At 38.2% G+C, this 22,287-nt stretch overlaps 1 protein-coding gene across 4 annotated transcripts in view; it reads left to right on the top strand.

Moving 5' to 3' along the window:
• Positions 1-9,169: 9,169 nt before the first annotated feature.
• LOC108244755 (ceramide transfer protein) overlaps positions 9,170-22,287 on the top strand; it is a 27,971-nt gene continuing 14,853 nt past the window's right edge. For 2 of the 4 annotated variants that reach the window (XM_037979615.1, XM_017431193.3), the window contains exons 1-4: positions 9,170-9,823; positions 12,893-13,027; positions 19,667-19,783; positions 19,881-19,946. In XM_037979615.1, coding sequence (XP_037835543.1) covers positions 9,713-9,823; positions 12,893-13,027; positions 19,667-19,783; positions 19,881-19,946 — 429 coding nt within the window. In that variant the 5' untranslated portion in view covers positions 9,170-9,712. The remainder of the gene's footprint in view (positions 9,824-12,892; positions 13,028-19,666; positions 19,784-19,880; positions 19,947-22,287) is intronic. The other 2 variants (XM_037979617.1, XM_037979616.1) reach the window with 1 other exon arrangement.

Here is a 22,287-nt window from a genome sequence, read left to right as displayed (position 1 = left end):
CTACTATTTTTGACTGTCTTAGCTCATGCTTAGATATGTCTGGTTTTACTTCGGCTGTATAGCGGGCCTGGGGTACTTTTAGATAGTTCGGTACCGTTAGTTTTAGTTTTAGCTTAGTTTAGTTCTGTACATTTAGTCATGCTTTGGTTTAGCTTAGTATATTTAGACAATTAGTTATCATTGTATCTTGTACCTGTCTGTAATTTTGTTCTGTAATTTTGTTTCATTATCATGTTCTATAACTCTGTCTGTAATTTTGTTCTTGTGTTGTAAAGCACTTTGAGTTGCCTTGTGCTGAAAAGTGCTAAATAAATAAATGTACCTACCTACCTACCTACCTTCACCTGGGGATCCCAAGGCTTTCCCAGGTGAGAGACAATACATAATTGTTCCAGAGTTCTAGGTCTGCCCTGGGGTCTCCTCTAAGTAGGACATACCCCAAAAATGTCCAAAGGGAGGCATCCAGGAGGCATCCCGACCAAATGCCCAAATCACCCCAACTGACTCCTTTTGAAGGGAGCAGAAGCAGCAGCTTTACTGTGAGCTCCCCACAGATGACAGAGCTCCTCACCTTATCTCTAAGTCTAAGCCCAGCCACAAAGGAAGCTGATTTCAGCCGCTTGTATCCGGGATCTCATTCTTTCTATCATGATCCATACCTCATTAGCATAGGTGAGGATTGTATTGCAGACAGACCAAACAGTTGAGAGCTTTGCCTTTCAACTCAGCTCTTCCTTCACCATGACAACTCCCACATTACAGCGGACAAGGCCCCAATCTATCAATCCATCTCCTTCTCCATCCTGCCGTCACTTATGAACAAGACTCCAAGATACTTGAACTCCTACACTTGAGTCAGACTTATTCCCACATTCATTTTCAGTTTGGCTGAATCAAAGACACTTGAGGTTGTTTTTTGTTTGTTTTTTATGTCATTTTGTGCTGATTGTTGCTCTACTAACCTCTGCTGGACCCAGCAAGAACTACAGACTCAACATTGGTTTCCTGAAGTTTCTGGTTGTCTGAATTCTTACTATCAGATGGCTATTTTATACACCATTTCCTGTGATGTAACTGGAAAAAAAACAAAAAGAAAGCAACAAAGAAGCAAACAAAAACACACAAGATTGTTTATGATGCAATCAATTGTAAAAACATTAGAAATTTGTAACTCTAACTTGTTGGAGACCGAAGGAACTGTAGAAAGGCAAAGTTGGTATTAAAAATATAAAAGTTAAAAAACATGAATTCTAAAATCTGATGATTAGTAAATCTCTCAAAAAACACTAACAAAGGAGGAAATGTAAATGTACAACTGTGATTTAAAATAAATGAAGTTTCTATTTTTACTAAAAAAAATTGAGTATCAACGCAATTGTAAAATAAATAGAAATAAATTACATTAAAATATAATTAATATATATATTATATTAATATAATTATAATTATAGAGCCATAGTAACTAGCTAATAGATAAAATTTGCAATAAATAATTTAACCAAAAGCCCGACTTAACAGGTGAGTCAACATTCAACTAATATCAGGTGTTCAGAAAGGCTGGTCCACAGGTGAGGACCATAATATCTCATAAGGGCTCATACGGTAAAAGTAAGTCTGACAAAATAGGCAGGAAAGACCACACACAGTTAAAAAAAAAAGAAAGAACCTTAAAATTTATTCTAACACACAGGTACCACATACAGAAACTTTCAAATAAGGTGTGATCTGAGTCTTCTTTCTGGTATTTGGCAACATCAAATGTTTTTATATCCTCTGAACTGGGCACTGTTATATATTTGTGGATTGTTCATCCCTTACAAAAAAATCCCATGGCCTGAACTTTTAAAAACAGGAACCACGAACACACTGTACAGCCACTCATGGAAAGTTTACTCTGTTCTCAATGGCTGTTTGACAGTAGACTCTGTTCAATTGCCCCCTTCGTGACCCAATTATTGTGTGATTGGTCAGAAGTTGTTGTGGGTGTGTTTACGCGGAAAAGCTGGTGAGCTTTAGTGGAGTCATTGCTTCTACTTCTCCACTGAGAAGCAGCAACTTTTTGACTTTTTATGGAGTATGCCAGAGCCTTTAGTCTGTAATTTTCTTGACCACAGTCTCTTCTGCTTTACACTGTCACAGAACAGAACAATAGGTACAGAACCTCCAGTATCTACAATAAACTCCAGGACATGGGAGTTTCCTTGTGGTTCTCTATGTTAGTTTAGCATGTGATTTTATCAAATGCTCTTAACACCATTAATACAACTCAGGAACAGCCACTTCTCTCACTCCAGCCACAGGTGATTTCCATACTGCCCCTTTTAATTGCAGTTATCATGTTTTACTTTTGCATCAGGTCCATTTTTATCATTTGCCAGGTGTTTATCTGATCCACATCTGAAGCAGAGACATTGCTCTTTAGGACTTGCCTGTTTTTAATTAACATGGGATGGAGAGCTACATGTTTAAGCTGTTCGTGATCCCCTTTTCCTTTAAGAAATGAGCATTTGCAGCATCTACAGTCTGAACAGGTGCAGGTGGGCTGTAGTTTCAGCTGCTGCTTCCACTTGACATGAGATGGTTAGAGCTTTGTCCAGTGTGAGGACTTCCTCCAGAAGTAACTTATTTTTCACAGCACTGAGATAAGCTTTAGAAAAAAATTGGTCTCTTTTAAGTTAATTTTCCATCACTCCAAAACCATAAAGCTAAAGCTCTGAGGCCTCCAACATGATGGCTCCTGGGTTAAATGGCACATTGCACGTCTGAATGTGTCTTCATGCCAATACATTATCTTTGGGGAAAATATGTCTTTCAAGTGCAACCATGGCTTCATCAAATGTTGTACCTTGTTCTGGTTGTGTGTAGAACAGAGATTGACCTTCTGGACCCAAACAGTGTAGAAAAATGGCACTTCGTCATCTGGCCATTATCTCCCTGAACATCTATGACAAGCATGTAATTATCAAAAAATGTCCACCATGTTGTAGGCTCCCCAACAGGAGATATGGTGGTCTTGGTACTGAAGCACTCATCCTCGCCACCCGTTTTGTTGTGGTGGTTATTAATTATGAAATTGGAGACTTTACTGAAGTAACAATTGGGCACCATTACAGAACACAGTTCAGCCTTCTTCTTCTTATAATTGAATTTAACAGTCTCTTCTGCTCTACTCTGTCACAGTAGCATCTTCTAGTGACAAGAAGAAATAACAGCAACAGAACAGAATATAAATGCATTCCCTGTGTAAACCAAAGCACACAATAGTCTTCTATTGGGTATCTGGTCCCTGCATAACCAAAGCAAAAGCTGTGCTTAATTTTCTTCATATGTGTGCAGTAATAAGAGTGTTGCTCCAGTTTGGTATGGTGAGGAAGGAACCAAACTGCAAAGTGTTCCAACCCTCACCTATGACCATAAAATATGGATTATGATGACTGAAATAACAAAATCCTAGATGCTGAAATGATCTTTCTTTGCAGGTTGGCCAAGCTCAACCTTAGAGATAGGATGAGTTGCTCAGAGCAGAGCCGCTGCTCATTTGCACCAATGGGAGTCAGCTGAGATGGTTTAGGCATCTGATTAGAATACCTCCTGATCCCACTTTCTGCAGATTTCCCAGGCATCAGGGCAGACCTAAAACTGACTGGAGGATTTGTACATTCACTGGCCACTTCATTAGGTACTCCATAAAACTAATTTACACATTTTAAAGCTAAAAGTTGCAAAAGTCTAGCTAAAAACTAAAAGTTGCAAAAAGGTTAGCTAAAAACTAGCAGTAGCGTAAGAAGACAAACATAAAGCCAATATGCTGAAGCACATTTTATAGACAACATTATTTTGAAGGAATGGAAGATATTTCAACATATACTTATAGAGAAAGTATTTGTGAAAAACTTTAAATATTTTGAAAAGTTAAAAAAAATCTAGTCATAGCCCACATATCCTCAATAAAATGACCATTTTCATATATGAATAGCTAATATAGCACAAAGTATCCAGACATAGTTCGACTGCAAAACCCAAATAAAAGAAACTGTACTTCCTCAATAAAAGTTGGTAATGCAATGTGGCTAGTTTTGTTTATTAGTGCTTCACCTCAGAGGCTTCTAATAACTACAAAAGTCAAATTTGTGGTTGTAAAACTTTATTATTACACAATGAATGGATGAAAAACAAACTAACCGGGTAAATTTAAAAAATTATCGTTAGATGTAATAATTAAATGAAAGTTGCATGATTTTTCACAAAAAAGTCCTGTTTTAAAAACTACACAAAGACAGGGGGAAAAAATGATCACACAGAGTCCAATATGCATGAGTCTACAGTGATATTTTCTAGCTGACAAATTGTCTAGTTTCTCAGTTTTCTTGATTTAAGTGTTGGTTTCCTTATACAGCTTGAGTGCTTTTCTGTAGTATAAATCACTGTATGAACATACCTAATAACAGAGACTATTCATCTTTAAATTTTAAATCATGATTCCTGAATAATTAAAAAATAAGGATATCACAAGTTTCCCAAAGGTTAGCTAACAGTTTAAAACTTAAAAAAATTGATGGATTTGAGCGTTTGTTTCAGAGGCTTGTATTGGATGATTCAAGCCAACAGAGGGTGCTGTTTCTCACATAACCACGCAATTTTCTTTGGCATAAATAAGAAACGTTATACTTAGTTGGTACATTTTGCAATAGCTAAAGCCAGGATTTTTAGAAATAGATTGCAAAAAATAAGTCTACAAGTTTATTTTTCTTTTTTAATAACAAAATTCAAATCTACATGAACAACACAGATGGTAAATTAAACTCCTTATAATTTGCGTACCAACCTTGATGAGGCTGTTGAGGAAGCTTTTTATTTCAGATTGATTGTATGATTCTCAGACAAACTATTATCTTATGGAAGTTTTTGCTGATTTTATTTTGGCTTAAAATCTGCTAAGATGCAACCTCATCTTTGAATTTACTGTCTTGCATCTTATTGTATCTGATCAGCTTTTATAGTTGCTTTCAGATTTTCTTAATAACAAAGTCCAGCAAGCTCTGGCAAATAGGTTTTATGTCCCGCTGCAGGATATTAAGCAGAGATTCACATAAAGGTTGTGTCCTGTCACCTTGCTTGGATAACGTAAACAGATGTTGTCTGAAGGAGTTTTATTTTAAAGTTTTCTGATGTGATGAAAAGTTTCTGGCTCCTGATATGTTAAAGATGAAAGAGCTAATATTTGATTTTATAAGTGGACCAAAAGTGAATATCATTCATAATGAAAAAGTATAAATTGTGGTCTCCTACAGAGTTTGATTCTCAGTTGATGTTTGATGTTAACACAGAGTTTATTGTTACGGTCAAGAAAGAATTTGTTAAATGCAGAAGTTTCCCTATTTTTATGTCTGTGATACTATTTCAAATTATGTTATCCATCTTTAATTGTAATTCTTTAACCTTTTCTGGTTGGTTTAGTTTGTTCTAAGAAGAAAATGAGAAGCAGGAGGTCTTCTTCAAAAATATAAAAAAGAAGTGCAGTTGCTTATTTTAACTATTAGGATTTGCCAATCCTGAATGAGTCTGAATCTACAGCAACATGCTCTGCAAGATGATTGGAGTTCAGCTGGGATTTGAGCTCTATTTGCAAGAAACAGCTAGTTGAGAAAGCAAAGAAAATTATTTCCCAACCAAACCACATCCTCTTTGAGGAATTCTTTGTAATGTGCTCAGTCGATGTTTTAATGTGCCCATAATGAGAGCTAATGGTTATTGTTTATTGTTATTGTCATTTAGGGGAAGACGGAGAAAAAGACCCTCCTAAAGCCCTCGTAACTGCAGAGAGGAAAAGAAGCCCTTGTATCTTTGGGTCAGTTTCAGCCGAAGGCCACAGGGGGGTTCAGATGTTTAGCATGCTGTTTGTGAGCAGTTTAATGACTCTTCCATGTTTCCTGGAGACCATTTCAAACCTAAATAGAAGAGAATCTAAAATCTTACTTCCAACATAAAAATCTCTCAACAACTAAGCTCCATCAAAGATCTTATTGTTCCATATTTTCCTAACAGAGCACTTTGCTCTCAGACTGCAGGTTTACTTGTGGTTCCTAGAGTTTCTGAAAGTAGAACCGGAGGCAGAGCTTTCAGTTCTCAGGCTCCTCTCTCCAGTTTCTGTCTGTGAGGCTGACACCCTGTCTACTTTTAAGACTAGACTTAAAACTTTCCTTTTCGATCCATCCTATAGTTCAGGTTGGCTTGGGTTTCCTGAGCTATCCCTTAGTTCTGCTGCTATAGGCTTAGACTGCTGGAGGACAAACTGACCACATTTCCTCTCTGCTGCTGTCTTTACTCTCTACATTCTCTATGTTTATACAACTATTGCTCTCAGTAGCTTGTGGTTTTCTTTGTTTTTCTTTTCATAGCAACTCCACCTGAACCAGTCCTTCTGTGTGTGTCTGTGTCTTTTCTGTCCTCCCAAACCCCAGCAGGTCAAGGCACCTGGTTCTGCTGGAGGTTTCTTCCTGTTCAAAGGGAGTTGATCCTTTCCACGGTCACCAACATAATCTGCTGGCTTCCTTTGATAGATACCTTTTAATAACTGCCGTTCCATAATGTGCTGTATGTGAATGAATTGTAATATAAATAGAATTAAACTGAATGTAAATGGATTTGAATCTTGATCCGAATTGCATTTTTGATTTGAATTAGTTTTTCTTCTTTTGTATCATGCCCTGAGATGACTTTTGTTGTGAAGTAGGACTATATAAATAAATGGAAATGAATCGAACATGATATATGCATAATAATGCACTTAAACTTTACAAAGACACTTACACAAGGAACTTGTTGTCTAATCCCAGCTGCCACCAGCAGAGGCAGTGTTCACTCTGGTGGAGCCTAAAGTTTGTTATGTAAAATGTGTCCTGCCAGCTGTATCTCCCTGAGTCATTCTGATGTCACTATCACATTCAGGTATAAAACAGCTTTCCTAACTAAAGACCCGGCATTCCTTAAAGGAATGTGTATTACCTGCCACTTTTTATTTCAGAGTTTTAGACTCTCTCTTATGTTGAAAAAAGATGGAGTTGTAGCCATTTTGGAAAAAAAAACCCTTAACAAAACAAAACAAAAAAACGTGCAATTTCATGCAAAGTCATGTTGTGTTGTTTTGAGATGGGTGAATGATTGCTAAACATTAGTTTACATGGTTTCTCAACCATTGTTTTCTGATTTTTTGGCTTTACTGACTACACACATCCTCCAGGAAGTGTGTGCATCCTCAGCGAAGTGTTGGCAAATATGAACTAAAATTATCCATTCTGATGGAGCATCTGCTTCCTTTGACTTTCCTCACTTGGGGCTGCTGACCAAGAAGAAACATGCAGCTCAGAAGAGGATGTGATTTAATCACTTTACTGCTTGATCAGCCCCGCCTGAGTCATGATCCTTGACTCGTGGTCTCTAAATGAATCACAGCTCCACTAAGTCAGGAACAATTTATATGCCACCTTGATTACATCAGCTGCCTAAATCCTTTCCAGTCAAACAACAGGTTATCCACAGGCCTTTTCTCAACCTGAACCACCATGTTGCCAGGCGACTACCAGGATGTGACCAGTGAGGCGATGACTAAGAGCTCTTCTCTCCTCGAACTCGTTGAAATTCACCAGACAAACAAGATGTGTGTGAGACGATCTTGTCTGCTTGCAAAACAAATTACCTAAGGATTGTCACATGATTGCTTGGTCAACATAGGAAGGAGAAAACAGGATGAGGGAACATTCTCCTCCTTGTCACCCTGGATCTTCTCTTAATATATCTGTATTAAAGTAGCATGTGAGGGAAGGAGTTTTGTTAAATCAGGGCCTTTGATTCCAGAGCAAATTTTTAAATCAGCTTTTTAGTGGGATCAGTGCAGTTCTTTTTGTTGTTTTGTGTGGTTTTTAAGCTGAGTTTTCCCATTTCTTTTGTGAAATGCTGCTGGATAAAGTTCAGTCATGTGCTTGACTGTGTGAAAAGTTCAACAGTTTTTGATTCTAAATGTTTCACCAGTTTGTGGTTTTAAAGTGATACCAGTGTTAGCAGAATGTGATTAAACCACACTGTCATAAGTTGTACTGACCTGAAAAAAGAGATTTTTTGTTTCTAGACATCACTGATGCCTGTTACTTATTAAGTTATAATTGTTTGAATTTCTGTTATAAACGAAAGTTTGTTGGGTTTAAAGACCCATTTGTGAGTATTTTAATAACCGCATCACCTCATGGGCAAAAATGTACCAAATTAAGTTTGATTTCAAGTTGTACAAGTGCAAAAAGACACAGACCTCAAACTTCCACAGCATCATTTTACAGATGCAAATAAATTTGTTTGTACCATTAAGTTAAAGAAAGAAAAAAACCCAGAAAGGTCACCGAAATAACTTGAACATGTCAAAATTAATCATAAGGAAAAATGACTGACATTCAGCTAATGAAAATCAGTTGTTGCTTTTAAATTTTGGTTCAACAGAATTATTATAAACACATAGAAAGTTTTTCAAAGACCTTTGAGGGTTTTTTTTCCTTTCCTTTTTTAACATAAGGGTACCAACAAATTTTTCCATGTTGGTATGTATTACGAGCCATCTAATTTTGTAAAGGACCCACCTCTATAAATCACAGTTAAAACTTTGTCATGATGCCTTTCCCGGGTCCATGCTTATTTGAGATGAAGATTTGTCCTTTAGTCCAATTATTCCCTTTCTTAATACAGTGGCACACAGGTTACAGAATCCTGTATAGTATATGAAATATACCTTGTAATAAAGTGAGATTAGAAATGAAAATGGTTTATTTAAAAATTATACATATACAAAATTATGGAAAACTACTCTGAGAATTTCATTACATGGTCTGCTCTTGGCTCCCTTTAAATTAAGCAGAAAATAGAATTTAGCGATGAGCCTAAAATAGAATCACTTGTAGTTTAAGAGGAGAAAAATGCGCCAGAGTTGCATCTTGCCTATTTTTGAGGTCCTGTTTTTCTGTGATTATTTTCTGAGCCCTTTCTGGTACTCCTCGGTGTATTCTAGTATTTCTAAACCTATTTTGAGTACTATAAACGGAAGGAGGAGCTTGTTTCCATATAAGGAATTGAGTCAGTGACGTCACCGGGGCCAGCGCCCCTGCGCAGAAGCACAAGTCTGAACACGCGCTCCTTCAGTTACTGAGGGGGAAGCTCCGAACCGTACAGAGCTGTCACTACTCCTCAGGACAAAACAAACATTGCCAGCACCACAACATTTGTCTGAAAGAGGCTGCGATACATCACCTGTGACCCGTGAAGCTTTCCTTGACACGTTTATCTACATTTTATCCGTTTTTACTACTTCTGGAATTCAGCGTACGCCGAAGAAAAGAGGCTGTGTGGAGCGGGAGTTGACAGCTAATGTTCCGGATACCCACCTAACGTTTACCGGTTTGATCTGACCACTAATGACGGGGAACCTCCTTCTGCTAACAGACGCTTCCCGGTGGGAGCTAGCTATCGATCTGTCAAGCGCTCGGCTATTTTTGGTTAACTAGCCGTGCTATTAGCGAGTCGATAATGACTCAATAATTCCCTGAACTGTTGCTTCTTTTTGCTTGACACCGAATGACCAGACAGAAATAAATGACCATTTCGATTACTTATCTCAGCAACCGTATGCGTCGTCGGTTTCCTTTTTATTTGTAGTTACGTATTTCTAAGAAAAATGTCAGACAACCAGAGCTGGAACTCCTCCGGTTCTGAGGAAGACTTGGAGCCCAGAGAAGACTACGGACATCCCGTCGGAATCGCCGAGTTCAGCGGAGTCCTTAGCAAGGTAAGTCCCCTTTATCCGGATAATTAATGCATATATGTATTGTTTTATTCTCAGAATAGGTCCGATCAGGAAACGCTATGACAGATGATAGCATGTTTCAGGTCAGGAATATCTTGAGTACTTACAGAACATTTGACATCGTGCTGTAGTAGTAATAACAAGAATAATGAGAAGAACTTTATTGCCGCTAAGCGACACAACCCTAAGGTAAATAAAGATAATAGTACATCAACATGCATAACATGGTTATTGCTCCACTTAGATGAATTGAAATGCTACAGCAGGGTGTGGAAATCAAAGCTTTCATATCTTAGAACCTTTATAAGTTTTAAAAGTCATTTATTTTTTTTAAACGTAACTATAGCAACTGGGCCATTGTTTGCACAGTCAGTGCTGCAAGAAATATAAACAACTTGTTGATTTATGTTTGCCAAATCTACTAAATGCACACTTGAGTGTGTTGAGTTAAGTTAAGTTTCACCTGTACATAAAAGTGTGGACAAGCCTACAGAGCCATTTTCAATGAATAGGCGTGTGCAGACTTTGGAGTGCTACTTTAGGTTTGCTGATGCTGGTAGTTCAGTTATTAGGAAAGGGCTTATGGAAAGCCTGCTGTACAACCCTGCCCATGTCTACTGTAAATACAACCTAAAATAAATGCCTCACATTCCTTGAAAATGCACATCATCCACCCTCGTTCTGACAAAGTTTTAGACTGAAATCATCTTGTGTAGAGAAATAACAAATTTGTCGTCATTTCGGTCAAACCTTCTAAATGACTTTATGTGTGATTTCATGAGATATGAGGTCAGCAATAAGCGCTCTGAGAATGTGTTGGGGATGACTCTCAGCTACTACCACACCAAACTCTTTTCAATATCTGTAATATTAACGAGTGTCGATTAGCTGTGGTGGTGTTCTTGCATTGGGTCGACTCCAAAGTTTATCAGTTGCAGATGTACATTGCTGACTTTCTGAAAGTTTCATTCAAATCTGTTCAGTGGTTCATGAGATATTTAACTAACAGACAGACACAGTTGACAGCAACAGATAATGCCAAAGTTTTAAGCACAAGTATTGTGCAATGTGTAACACTTGGAGTGTGTGTTTGGGATGATGCTCAGCTTCTACCACATCAAATTTTACCTCAATATCTGTAAAATTGAGTCATATCCATCTTTGTGTTAAATAAGGTTGCTTAGCTATGGTGGCCATCTTTAATTGGGTAGACTCCAAAATTTCATCAGTTTTAGATGTGCATCCATTCATTTCTTTCTAAGAGTTCTGTTAAACTCCTCCATTTGTTCATGAGATATTCTGCTAACGCTACAGGCAAACAAACACACAGGCACAGGCAAAAAATGTATTGCTTTTTGCTTTTAGCTATAATATAACAAGCAAATGTTTATAGTTTCTGAGCAGATGCCTGGTCATAATGTAGATGTTTATGTTTGAAATACAGAAAAGCTATGGATGCAACACTTGTCCACTGATCTTGGGAAGTGAGTGTATTGGGTAAAAAAAACAAGACCCAACAACTTTTTTTGTGGTGAACACTGTTACGCCTGCTGCTAGTCAACAACAACTTAATAACCTATTTTGCTATTTGCCACAGCTTGCTTGGTTTAAACTTTGTTTTAGACAGGCTGACCACAGGTTTAACTCGCTAAGCTGTGAGGAAGCTAATGTGGTATTAATCTCTGTGTACACTGGTTGTCTGAACAGATTGCATGCTGACCCACTACCCAAGCATATTGTCAGATTAAGCAAATCCACATTCAGTAAACTCATCTGTTCAAACATGCTAAGTCCCATACATATTAAAAATCTTGTGAGAGTCTATATCTTACTTTGAATTTTACATTTCATCCACTGTTTCTTTCACAAATGCAGTTAACTCTGATAAAACATTTTCTTTAATTATGCCTGAAATGTAATTGAACTACAGTAACCATTATATATTCAATTTTGAGATGATCTTGTTTTAGTTTCAGGTTCTGATTTATTGGACTGCCTTTATAAAAAGAGACTATATAGTATTTGCTACATGTAAATAAGGTTAAGCATGAACTGGGAGACATTTTAGATGACAGCAAAATCCAACTTTCATAAACCGATGCAAATAAATTTGTTGGTACCCTTACAGCACATTGATACTATGCTTCATTTCTGGTGAAAAGTGATTTCATTAAAAGCAATTATCTAATGTACTGTATATCTACAGTTCATTAGTATGTGATAGAATAAACAAAAATGTGGAAAGAAATGATTTGTTGTTTATTTTACAAAGTTCTGCTAAAATAAAATGAACAGAGTTTGTACCATTAAAGAGAATAATAATTTTTGCATTGTAGTATTATTTCAAACTAAGTGTTTGGCCTTAATTAGTATCACTGATGGCGTCAAGCTTTTATTTCAAAGGAACAATCATATCGTTTTGTGCATGGAGCAGAAAAAGAAGAGGTGAGAGCTGTCTGAGGAGCTCAGAAAGAAGGTTATACACATCCATGGTGAAGGTAAAGGCCACAGCTGCCAATATTATTAAAAAGTACAAGAATCATAGGACTGTAGCCATCCTCCCAGGATGTGGAGGCAAGAGGAAATGCACCCCCAAGTTGATCAGATGGTAGAAAAAGAGCCAAAGAAACCATTGAAGCTGATCCTAAAGGTCAAGGTTTATCACTTTCTGTCACATTTAAAATCATAATGGACTCCCAGAAAGAAGAGTCAGGATGGCTCCACTATTGACAGAAAAACACTAAAAAGCCAGAGAGAATGTTGTGTTGACAAACCACAAGGTTTGTGACTGATGAAACAAAACTGGAGTGTTTTTGGCTCCAGTCACATCAGTTGGTTTTTGATTGTTGTGGAAGGATACCAACAAATTTATTGACATCTATTTACTAATTTGTTATTTGATTCTTTACTCTTTGAACCAAATTAGTCTCACTAACATTTATTGTTAGAAGGTGATATTTGCTTCTAAAACTTTTAATTTTACTCTATAGATGTTTGTGTTTTCTTAGCCATTACAATTCAAAGATGACTTTTTTGTGTTTGTTTTTTCAGTGGACAAACTACATCCATGGCTGGCAGGACCGTTGGGTTGTGCTGAAAAACAACACACTGAGTTACTACAAGTCTCAGGATGAGACGGAGTACGGCTGTCGGGGTTCCCTCTGCCTTAGCAAAGCCATCATTACTGTAAGTATTATTGGTGTTTTTGTTATTTGTTTGTTTTCTTTCTTGGAGTAGGAGAAAAAGAATTCTATAATTTTAGTTAAACTTCTGCAACAGTACTGTCCTTTACAACATATTTAAAAAATATCCCCTTGGATAATCCTAGGGGAAAGGCTGGAGATGTAAGATCTGAATCAGGCATCTACCACATGATTCTCTTGTATTCCTTTTATTAAGCTCAGATGTGAAGCTTTACTCAGAGTTTTGCAAACCACAGGTTATAACCTTTTCTTCTTGTGTGAAAAGAAAAAGCAGAAAAAAAACCCTCCTCATGATTATATCCCAAGTTGTGCTTCAGGAGAAGTAGCTGGTCAGGTGACTCTTCTAGCAATAGCGTGCTATGTGGTAACACTTAACTAGCAACCCCACTCGTGATGTTGTCACTGTGTGGATCTTGAAATGCAGCACCTGACTCTTAGAAGAATGTAGTCATTAAAGCAGAGAGCTCATCACACGTTTTATCCTGTCAAGAATTTCTGAGATTTCAGTCACATTTAATATATATATATATATTACCATTTAGTTCTAAATGGATTGTTCAACAGAAACTCAAACTGTCTGTCTTTTAAAAGAATAAAAAAGTATATATGAAAAGCAGGCCTTTCTATTGATTGTATTTGTTCACCCTGTCACAAACTTGCGACCCGTCCAGGGTGTCCTCCGCCTCGCGCACAGGGACTGCTGGAAATAGGCACCAGCTCCCCTGGTGACCCAGAAAGGAAAAAGTGAGTGAAGAAAATGGATGGATGGATGTATTTGTTCAGCTTTATCCATTCCCAGCATATGTAATTATTACCTTCCATGTGTCGCTCTGCTGTCATCACTTTTCAGTTCAGTAAGTAGAATATGAAATAAATGAAGTGATTGTTGAGGATGACTGTCTTTCTGCAGACAGTTATAGAGCTGCCATAATTTACTTTACTTCATTTCCTTAATGATAACATAGACAAAACTTTTTACTTTTATTTATAGGCCCTTTTTAGACTAGCTCCAGGTTGATGTTAATAAAATCAACATAAACAGATGTATATGACCACTTTTTAGAAACTTATAGGTATCCTGTGCTGCTTGATCAGAATCAGCCCCTCCTTAAAGGTAACAATCCTCCATCCATCCATTTTCTTTACCCGCTTCTCCTTTCCGGGTTGCGGGGAGCTGGTGGCTATCTTTAGCAGCGACTGTGCGAAAGACAGAGGACACCCTGGACAGATTGCTAGTCTGTCACAGGGCGGTAACATTCAAGTAAAGGTAAATAAAAGTAGAATAAAGGGGACCTATTATGCAAAATTCACTTTTTGCATGTTTTTGTACTTTCATTTGGGAATCTACAGCTTCTAGAAACAGTCCTAGTGCAAAAAACAAAAAACCAAAACAAAATCCCACCCAGCTGGTTTTTAGCAATAACTAAATGTTTTCTGGTTTCTGCAAAACGATCTGTTTCAAAAAAACCTCAGAATTGTTGCATCACAATCCCCATTACCTAGCAACCCCAAGCCAAGCCCAGCCCGTCACCTAGCAACCCAAGTGGAACTCCGCCCACTTCATTACAAGAAGATTCTGCTGGTTTTACTGCTGAACAATGTCTGCTGGAAAAGGAAAATGTTTTGTTGTCGGCAGCGGTATAGAACATGTGTCCATGCATGTTCTCCCATCATGGAGAACAGGGCTGTGTGGCTTCAGTTTATTTTGGATGGCGATGTCCCCGTGATGTTGCCAAAGAAAGTTGTAGTTAGAACAGCTCAGCTGTCCCAGAAACACGTCTCTGTTAAAGTCACAGCAGGTTTGTCTACTTTAACATTAGAACTGTGTTAATAAAAGAGAAGAAAGGCTGGGAAAAACCCCCCCAAAAAAATGGATCTTTACCAGGCGGCTGTCCAGACACTTTTTGGGTTTGGACCTGCTGATTGCTGGTGTCCGACTCAACAAATGTCGGTTCAGAACCACTAAGTGCCCCTGTCCCAAAGTCAGAATCCTCAGAGTTTGAATTAATAACAATATAAATGTGGATCAGATCCACAGCATTTATTCCTTCAGAGAGTTTTTATGTTTTGACATTGAGTTGGGGGGCGTGGCCAACAGCAGCTCATTTGCAACCGCTCATTCTGAAATGAGCTCAAAGCAGGCAGAACTGATCAGGTGAAATCTCAATATCTGAGAATGATTTTATGTATTAAATGTAATGAAGATGTTTTGTACAGCCCACAGACAGACCTGTCCTGACTTGTTCAAGGAAGCAGAATAGGTCCCCTTTAAAAAATAAGATAATGTAAAACTAAAAAAAGGGACAATGAAAGGATAAAAACCCATCCATCACTCCATCTTCTTTACACACTTCTTCATTGTGGGTCATGGGGAGCAGTCACTATGCAAGAGGCAGGGGACACGCTGGACACAAGCGTGTCACATGTCCATCACAGGGACACATAGAGACAAACAACCATTCACACTCTCATTCACACCTAGGGACAATTTAAAGTGACCAGTTAACCTAACATGCATGTTTTGGGTTTGTGGGAGGATCCCAGAGTCAGCCCACGCGTGCGTGGGGAGAACACGCTAACTCCATCCAAAATGGCTCCAGGCTGGGAGGCGAGAACACCTCCCAGCCGCCATGCTCTCCATAATAAGAGTCAGATACAGTAATTATTGAAGGTTAGATAAAAGTTTCTTTACATACTACCCGTACATATGGTAAGATTTGTTACAGTTACACAGCTGCAGACAGGAAGGATTTCCTGTGTATCATCAGGAGTTTTCTCTGAAAGCAGGTGGGATTATTGCAGAGAGGCCAAGTACTTGGATGTGTTACTCCACTCCATATGTCTTATACTGACACTGTGTGTGTATTTCACTGACACTGTGTCTTCCACCACCCTTGTTTATGGAGCTTTCCTTTGCCTGACTTTTTTCTTTGACCTTTCTGTGAATAATTGCTCCCCAAAGTTGTCATAGTGATCCAGTCTACAAAAAACCTTTCTAGTTATTGGCTTTAGTGGCAAAGTTGATTAAATAAGGCAGTAAAATTTAATTTCCTCTTCATAAAATGTCATTTTACTGGTTACATTTGTTTTATTAAAATGAATGGATAAATACTACATTTAAATTCAGTAAAACTTTAGAAGGTTTCTAAATATTTGCATTTATTCAAGTCCTTGAATATTATAGCAACAAAAACATTTAGTGATTTTTTTTTTCCTATTATTACTAATATTTATTCATTTACTTTTGCAGTTTGTGACTGCAGACACGTACACCACCATAAAAGAAGTTTGTTGGGAAAGAGGGGACTCTTTTGAAGCTGAGTAGGAAGTTTATTTCTGAAGAGATCAGAGATGGCGTCAAGCTGTTTTAGCTCATTTCATTTTTGCATCTTATAACTTGCTGCACAAAATATTTAAACAAACTCTGGAGTTTTTATTGAGTAGTCTTCTACTCTCTTCTGTCCTGCTGCCCTCTAACATGCTCCTCTAAATGATGATTTAAACATATCCAAAACCGTTAAATACACAATATTGAGGCCTTGGTTTTAAACTCTCACTGAGGATGTGAATGTGAAATATAAGCCACTGCAGGACCCCACAAAAAAGGAACATTTGACAAACATCAAAAATACCCCTGGCATAGACCTCTGAGGAGCAAAAATAGCCAAGGCTGACAACAGGCTTCCCAGAATTAGTAAAGGGAAAAACTCTTCCATGATGTTTCAGTGAGACTCGCTGTGAAACTGAAACTGCTCAAATGGGATTATATTTCTTCCCACAGTGCATTTTTTAAACCTGTTTTAAAATATTGTATACAGTAGCTTTAAAAATGACTCCAAAATAACATAGATAACAACTTACTTCCTGTTTGATTAGTTCCTCTTTACCGTGAAGCATATTTAACTATTATCTGGTAACTTAGCTGAAAGTGTGTGATTGTAGTCATCTGCTCGTATAAAACTGCTTCTCCTGAACACAGCATTATGTAAGGGACTGGACAACAGGTATGTGTTGTTTTGTTGCCTCAGTATGCAGGTATACAAACTTCCCATTCCATCTTTTCCCCCCTGGCTTACTTTTCACCTCGACAGCTCATTTCCAGCATCCCATGTTGTTTCTCAGAGCAGCCTGTCACCCTGGATCGCAGCTGCCCTCTCTCAAAGTCCATTCTTGCATTCCTCAGCTATTTGACCTTGTGCTCCCAAGGTGATCAAGGTAAACAAGGTTTCTCCCTTTCCTAGCAACCAAATAACTCAAGTCTCATTGACTACACATAGATACTGTTCTGTATATCCAGTGTAGCTTTACACACCATTCACTCAGATGGACTGTGAGTAAAGTTGTCCAGTGATAAATGAACTTTCTTCTGCAAGCTTTTTGGATGCTTCACTAGTTTCCTTCCTCCCTTGTGTTTCCTCTTCTTGTCTCTGTCTGCATTCAGGGCTGATCTCTGCCAGTGCTGCTGCTGCTAACACTTGAACAAGCATCTGACTCTTTCAGGCTTCGTTCACATGTTGTGTATTACTGGCTTGGAGCATGTGTTGCCCAGATGCCTGGCAGCATGGCTGAGTCACACTGGGGCAATGAAATCTTCTTAAAGAGACTAAAGTGGGTCATTGGTTTTTCTGAAGTATTTCAGTGTTCAGGCCTTCTTTGAGCGGTGGCTGTCACTGAGTGACAGATTGCTCCTGAAACTGGTAAAGATCTTGTCTCAGACAGTATAGCATTTTTAGATATTGCCTTTTTTTCTTTTTTTTTTTTTTATTAAACGTTTTTGTGGGCAGACAAAAATAGTTGAAATTTAATTCATCCTTTTTTCTCTTTCAACATTATTTTGATCCAATATTCCCTAAAATTCACAACTGTAATGATTAAACAAAGCCCACAGCTGTTAATTATTGTCTGCCTGGCTGATGATGTTTGTCAGAGAAAAAAGCAGCTTTTATCTTTCCAGTTTTATGAAGATATTGTTTTATTTGTCCTTAACATTTGGACTTAAAGATGGATCCCATGTGTGTTCTTTGTATTGTGGTCAGCATAAAATAAGCATATAACAACCTCCTATATGACTTTTTTTCTTATAACCAATCACAGGAGTGTACTTGCTCATTCGGTATTTTCTTCTTCTTCCCTCTTTATCCTGTGATGGGACCTTGAGAGAAGTTTAAGCTAGCATCTCACTGGGCTGCAACTGTTGGAGACTAGTTAGACTTTTATGATGCAGTCTCACAAAATTCAGAGTTTTTGCAATCAGTGACCAGGAAGTTGTGTGACTGGATTTTGCACAACTAGTTTGTGAAAATCGCAGCCTATTTCCATATGCAAAACTGTTTTCTGCTCAACTCCATCCCACATTGCAGCCACCTTTGTCAGCAGCCCCCACCTTTAATTTGACCCTATTGAAGTACACTTCTGTATCTTCCAACACACAAACATATACACTCAGACTCTGCTTTAAAGCTAATTCAGAATACTTGGAGTGTACCAGATAGCTATTAGGAATATGCTTGCTTCAGCAAAACAGCTTTAAAAGACTAATTATCTGTTACTTATTTTCCTACAGGAAACTCCTCTTTGGCTTTTATATCTCTAAAATGCACAGAATATCTTTTTATTCACATCACTGAGATTGTGGTTGATTGCTGAGCTTCCAGTATTAAAACACGTTATCACTCATCTTGTCCCACACAGGGGCAGATTAGTAGTTTGAGGAGATATTTATATTGGTGGATTCCCCTTGCTCTCTTGAGCAGAATAAAACATTTGAATGCAAATTTTCTAATCCCATTCAAAGTACATTAGAAAGAAACTAAATGCATATTTTTACACAGAAACACCAAAAAGGTTTGGGAGAATGTGCGGACAGTTTGGTCTATACATTTTCTTGTGTTGATGTGATACTTATAGCATTTATTTGGCTGTGAGAGAGGAACTTTTCTGCTGAAGTTCCTTCCTCACAGCCTGAAATAAAAGGCAGGGGGTGTAGTGGATGTGGAGACCTTCAGCCGGATGTGATGCAGAAAGAACTATGAGGAAATCCTCCTTTTTTTACAACATGTTTCATATAGCATACAGCAAACACTTCTGTTTGAACTGCAACATCCAAGTCAAGAGAAAATGGTACCAATCAGTAAATATTACCTTTTAGCAATTACTCATTTGTTTGTAAAGCAGCAAACGATTTTCATCTTTTTTATCTAATGTGAAGGATTTTAAACAACACCAAATACACACAGCCTAATAATGATAAAAAAGTGTTTTTCATTGTTTTATGTTGTTTCTGTGTCTGTGTTGTGAAATGTCCAAGGAGAATTTCGGCCACAGTTGTCGTAGACAATCCACTGATCTTCTGTACATTTTGCTCAGTGGCTGGCTGAAAAACACCTGGAAGAAGTCCAGACTGAATACTGTGGACAGCTGTGTTCAAATGTCTTTGGAACATCTCTAGAAATTTTAAAGACTTGTATTTTAATGTGTTTAAAATAGTTTAGGATGTCTGTAACAAAAATCCATTTAGTCTGGCCCTAATAACTGGCCTCATTTAACAGAATGACACATGCTAATTATAATGAACCCATTTTTTGTCCTGTATACTGTTTTTTTTTGTATGTATATCATTTAGCCCCATGAGTTTGATGAGTGCCGGCTGGACATAAGTGTGAACGACAGCATCTGGTACCTGAGAGCGCAGGACCCCGAGCACAGGAACCAGTGGATTGACTCCATCGAGCTGCACAGGGTGCGTCATGTATACTGTATCACTGCTGAGTTCTTGTCAAATAATTATCACCTCATTCATGGTTAGATTTGGGAATGTGCATGTGTGTTTCTGTTAGAGTATCAGAAAAGAGAAGACGGAGAAGGGAGGAGTCCAGGCAGCAGTAATCATCCCCCCACCACTGGTGCGTTTCTTGCCAAGCCTGTAGGACTGTAGGAGTTTTGTAAGAATTCTCTTACAGCAAGTATGTGCAGTTGTGATCAAAAGTATTTGCATACATAAACTTTACAAAAGAAGCATGATTTTTTTAAATCCTAAAAGGTTTGCTTTTGTGCAATGACTGGTGGAAGATCATGATGTATCCTGCAGGTGAAGTGGCCAAACCTGGACCAGAGTCTGACTTCTGACTGGACTGGACTGGTGGCCCATCTTTACCTCTGAGAGACAGCCTCTCTAAAAACATTTATTTAATACCCCATCCTCTTCCTGGCCTGTTGTCAGTTTCAAAATGTTCCTCCAGCTGTTTCCTATTGGTGCCATTTACTTTCACAGCCTATTGTTGCCCTGAGTTGCTGCCATAAAATTCAAATTGTACTGTTTTAATTCAATTAAATCTAAGTCAGTTTAATTATAAAATGCCAATTCACAACAAAAGTCCTTCACTTTTATAACTAATTACGTACAGATCAGTTCAATTTTAGAGAAAACTTGGACCAACAGACCGACAGAAATTCACATTTTGTTACAGCTGGTGTTGGTATGAATAACTGAGGGTAACCTAATCTTGAATGCAGACACAGACACACAGTCTTCATACTGTCTCCTAAAACATGCTGCTCACTATTTGTTTTGTTTTGTGCTGTTTGGGAAATCCCTGCCTGTCCTCACCCCTCCCTACTAATCCAAGCAGCAGAGAATCTCGTGCACACGCATGCATGCATGCTCGGCCAGCCCACCCATAATGAGTCACCACTGAAAACTCCTCTTCTTAGAAGGCCCCGCTTCCCTTTCTGAGCCACATTACTCACAACTGCCAGTGTTGCCAGGGAGAGACAACACACTGTAACTAAAGCAACAGTCATCAGAAAGTTCACAGATGGACAGAATCCAAATGTGAAACAGCACTCGTTTCTTGGAGACCATCACTGTTTATAGAAGCTGTGGATGTTAGCTTTACTAAATCTATGTAACCATCTTTTATGGTGATTTAAAGGAATAGAAGGACAAATGACATTTGATTTTCTCCATATGTGTATGTTCATACACTTGTTAGGAAAAAAAATTAAAGAAGCTTCCAGAAAGTAATCATTGGCTGTACATCTCCAACTGATTAATCTTTGGAGTCACTACAATTTAAGATGGCTGCCACAGCCAGTTGATCTTAAAAACAAAAAAAAAAACATAACAATGAATACAACTTAGACATTTATGCAGATTAAAACCTAAAATGTGGTGTTGTAGTATCTGAACACATATCCCACCACTAACAGATTACACAAAACCTTTGTTTAAAACTTTTGCATTAACTGGTTGGTTTGTTAGCAATATATCTCATGAACCATCGGACAGATTTTAAGGAAACTTTCAGAAATATCTCCAACTGATTAATCTTTGGAGTCACTACAATTCAAGATGGCCGCTGCAGCTAATTGATATCAACAATCATAAAAATGACAAAAACTTTATCAGTGTAGCAGAAACTTTTGTTCTAGCTCTAGCCCACAATCATTCACAGCACATACTGTGAGCATGACGTCTTGTACTGTCACATGAGTTTGACCTAAACTCCTACAGCTGTGTCTTTTCTCAGCATAAGATGATCGTAGTCTGAAACTGGAATGAAAGGCACGGGGCAATATGTGCTCTTTCCAGGAATGCTGGGTCAGGAAACAGGAAAAAAGTCTGAAAGCCTGTTGTTTCCTTTTTGTTCTTCCATGTCTTATCTGACGTTTGCTTACATTTATGTAGTCTGACTTTTATCATGAGCCTCACTTTAAGGCCCTGGTCTCACACAGTTTCCTCCATCACATGCATCCTAAAACATGTCAGTGAGACACAGCACCTGATACATTTTAATTTATTGTTTTTATCACTATAGCTGCAACAAACAGCTGTCTTGGTGTTTTATCTAACAGATTCAGCAGCCCTCACATAAACAGGCAGCATGCAGTGTGTGGCTAAAGGCCCATCAACAGTGACTGACATCCATGTGAACACAGCACAAGCTACTTCTGGTCATTGACCTACAGTAACCTCCGTCTCACTCAATCCCAGTCGTGTGCGTTCACATGCCCCCTGGTGGCAGATATTGGAAATGTCTTTTAAAGGGACACGTCTGTATTTCTTCTCAGTGAATTATAGGGAATAGGGCTCTGCAACCTCTACTGTCAAAAGAGACATTTCTGACTTCATCCATCCGTCCATCCATCCATCCGTCCATCCACCCATCCACCCATCCACCCATCCATCCATCCATCCACCCATCCATCCATCCATCCATCCACCCATCTATCCACCCATCCACC

Source organism: Kryptolebias marmoratus, linkage group LG14 (genome assembly GCF_001649575.2).
Source record: "Kryptolebias marmoratus isolate JLee-2015 linkage group LG14, ASM164957v2, whole genome shotgun sequence".
Taxonomy (NCBI): Eukaryota; Metazoa; Chordata; class Actinopteri; order Cyprinodontiformes; family Rivulidae; genus Kryptolebias; species Kryptolebias marmoratus.
Note: the sequence above shows the minus strand (reverse complement) of the source record. Positions and strands in the feature narration are given on the sequence as shown.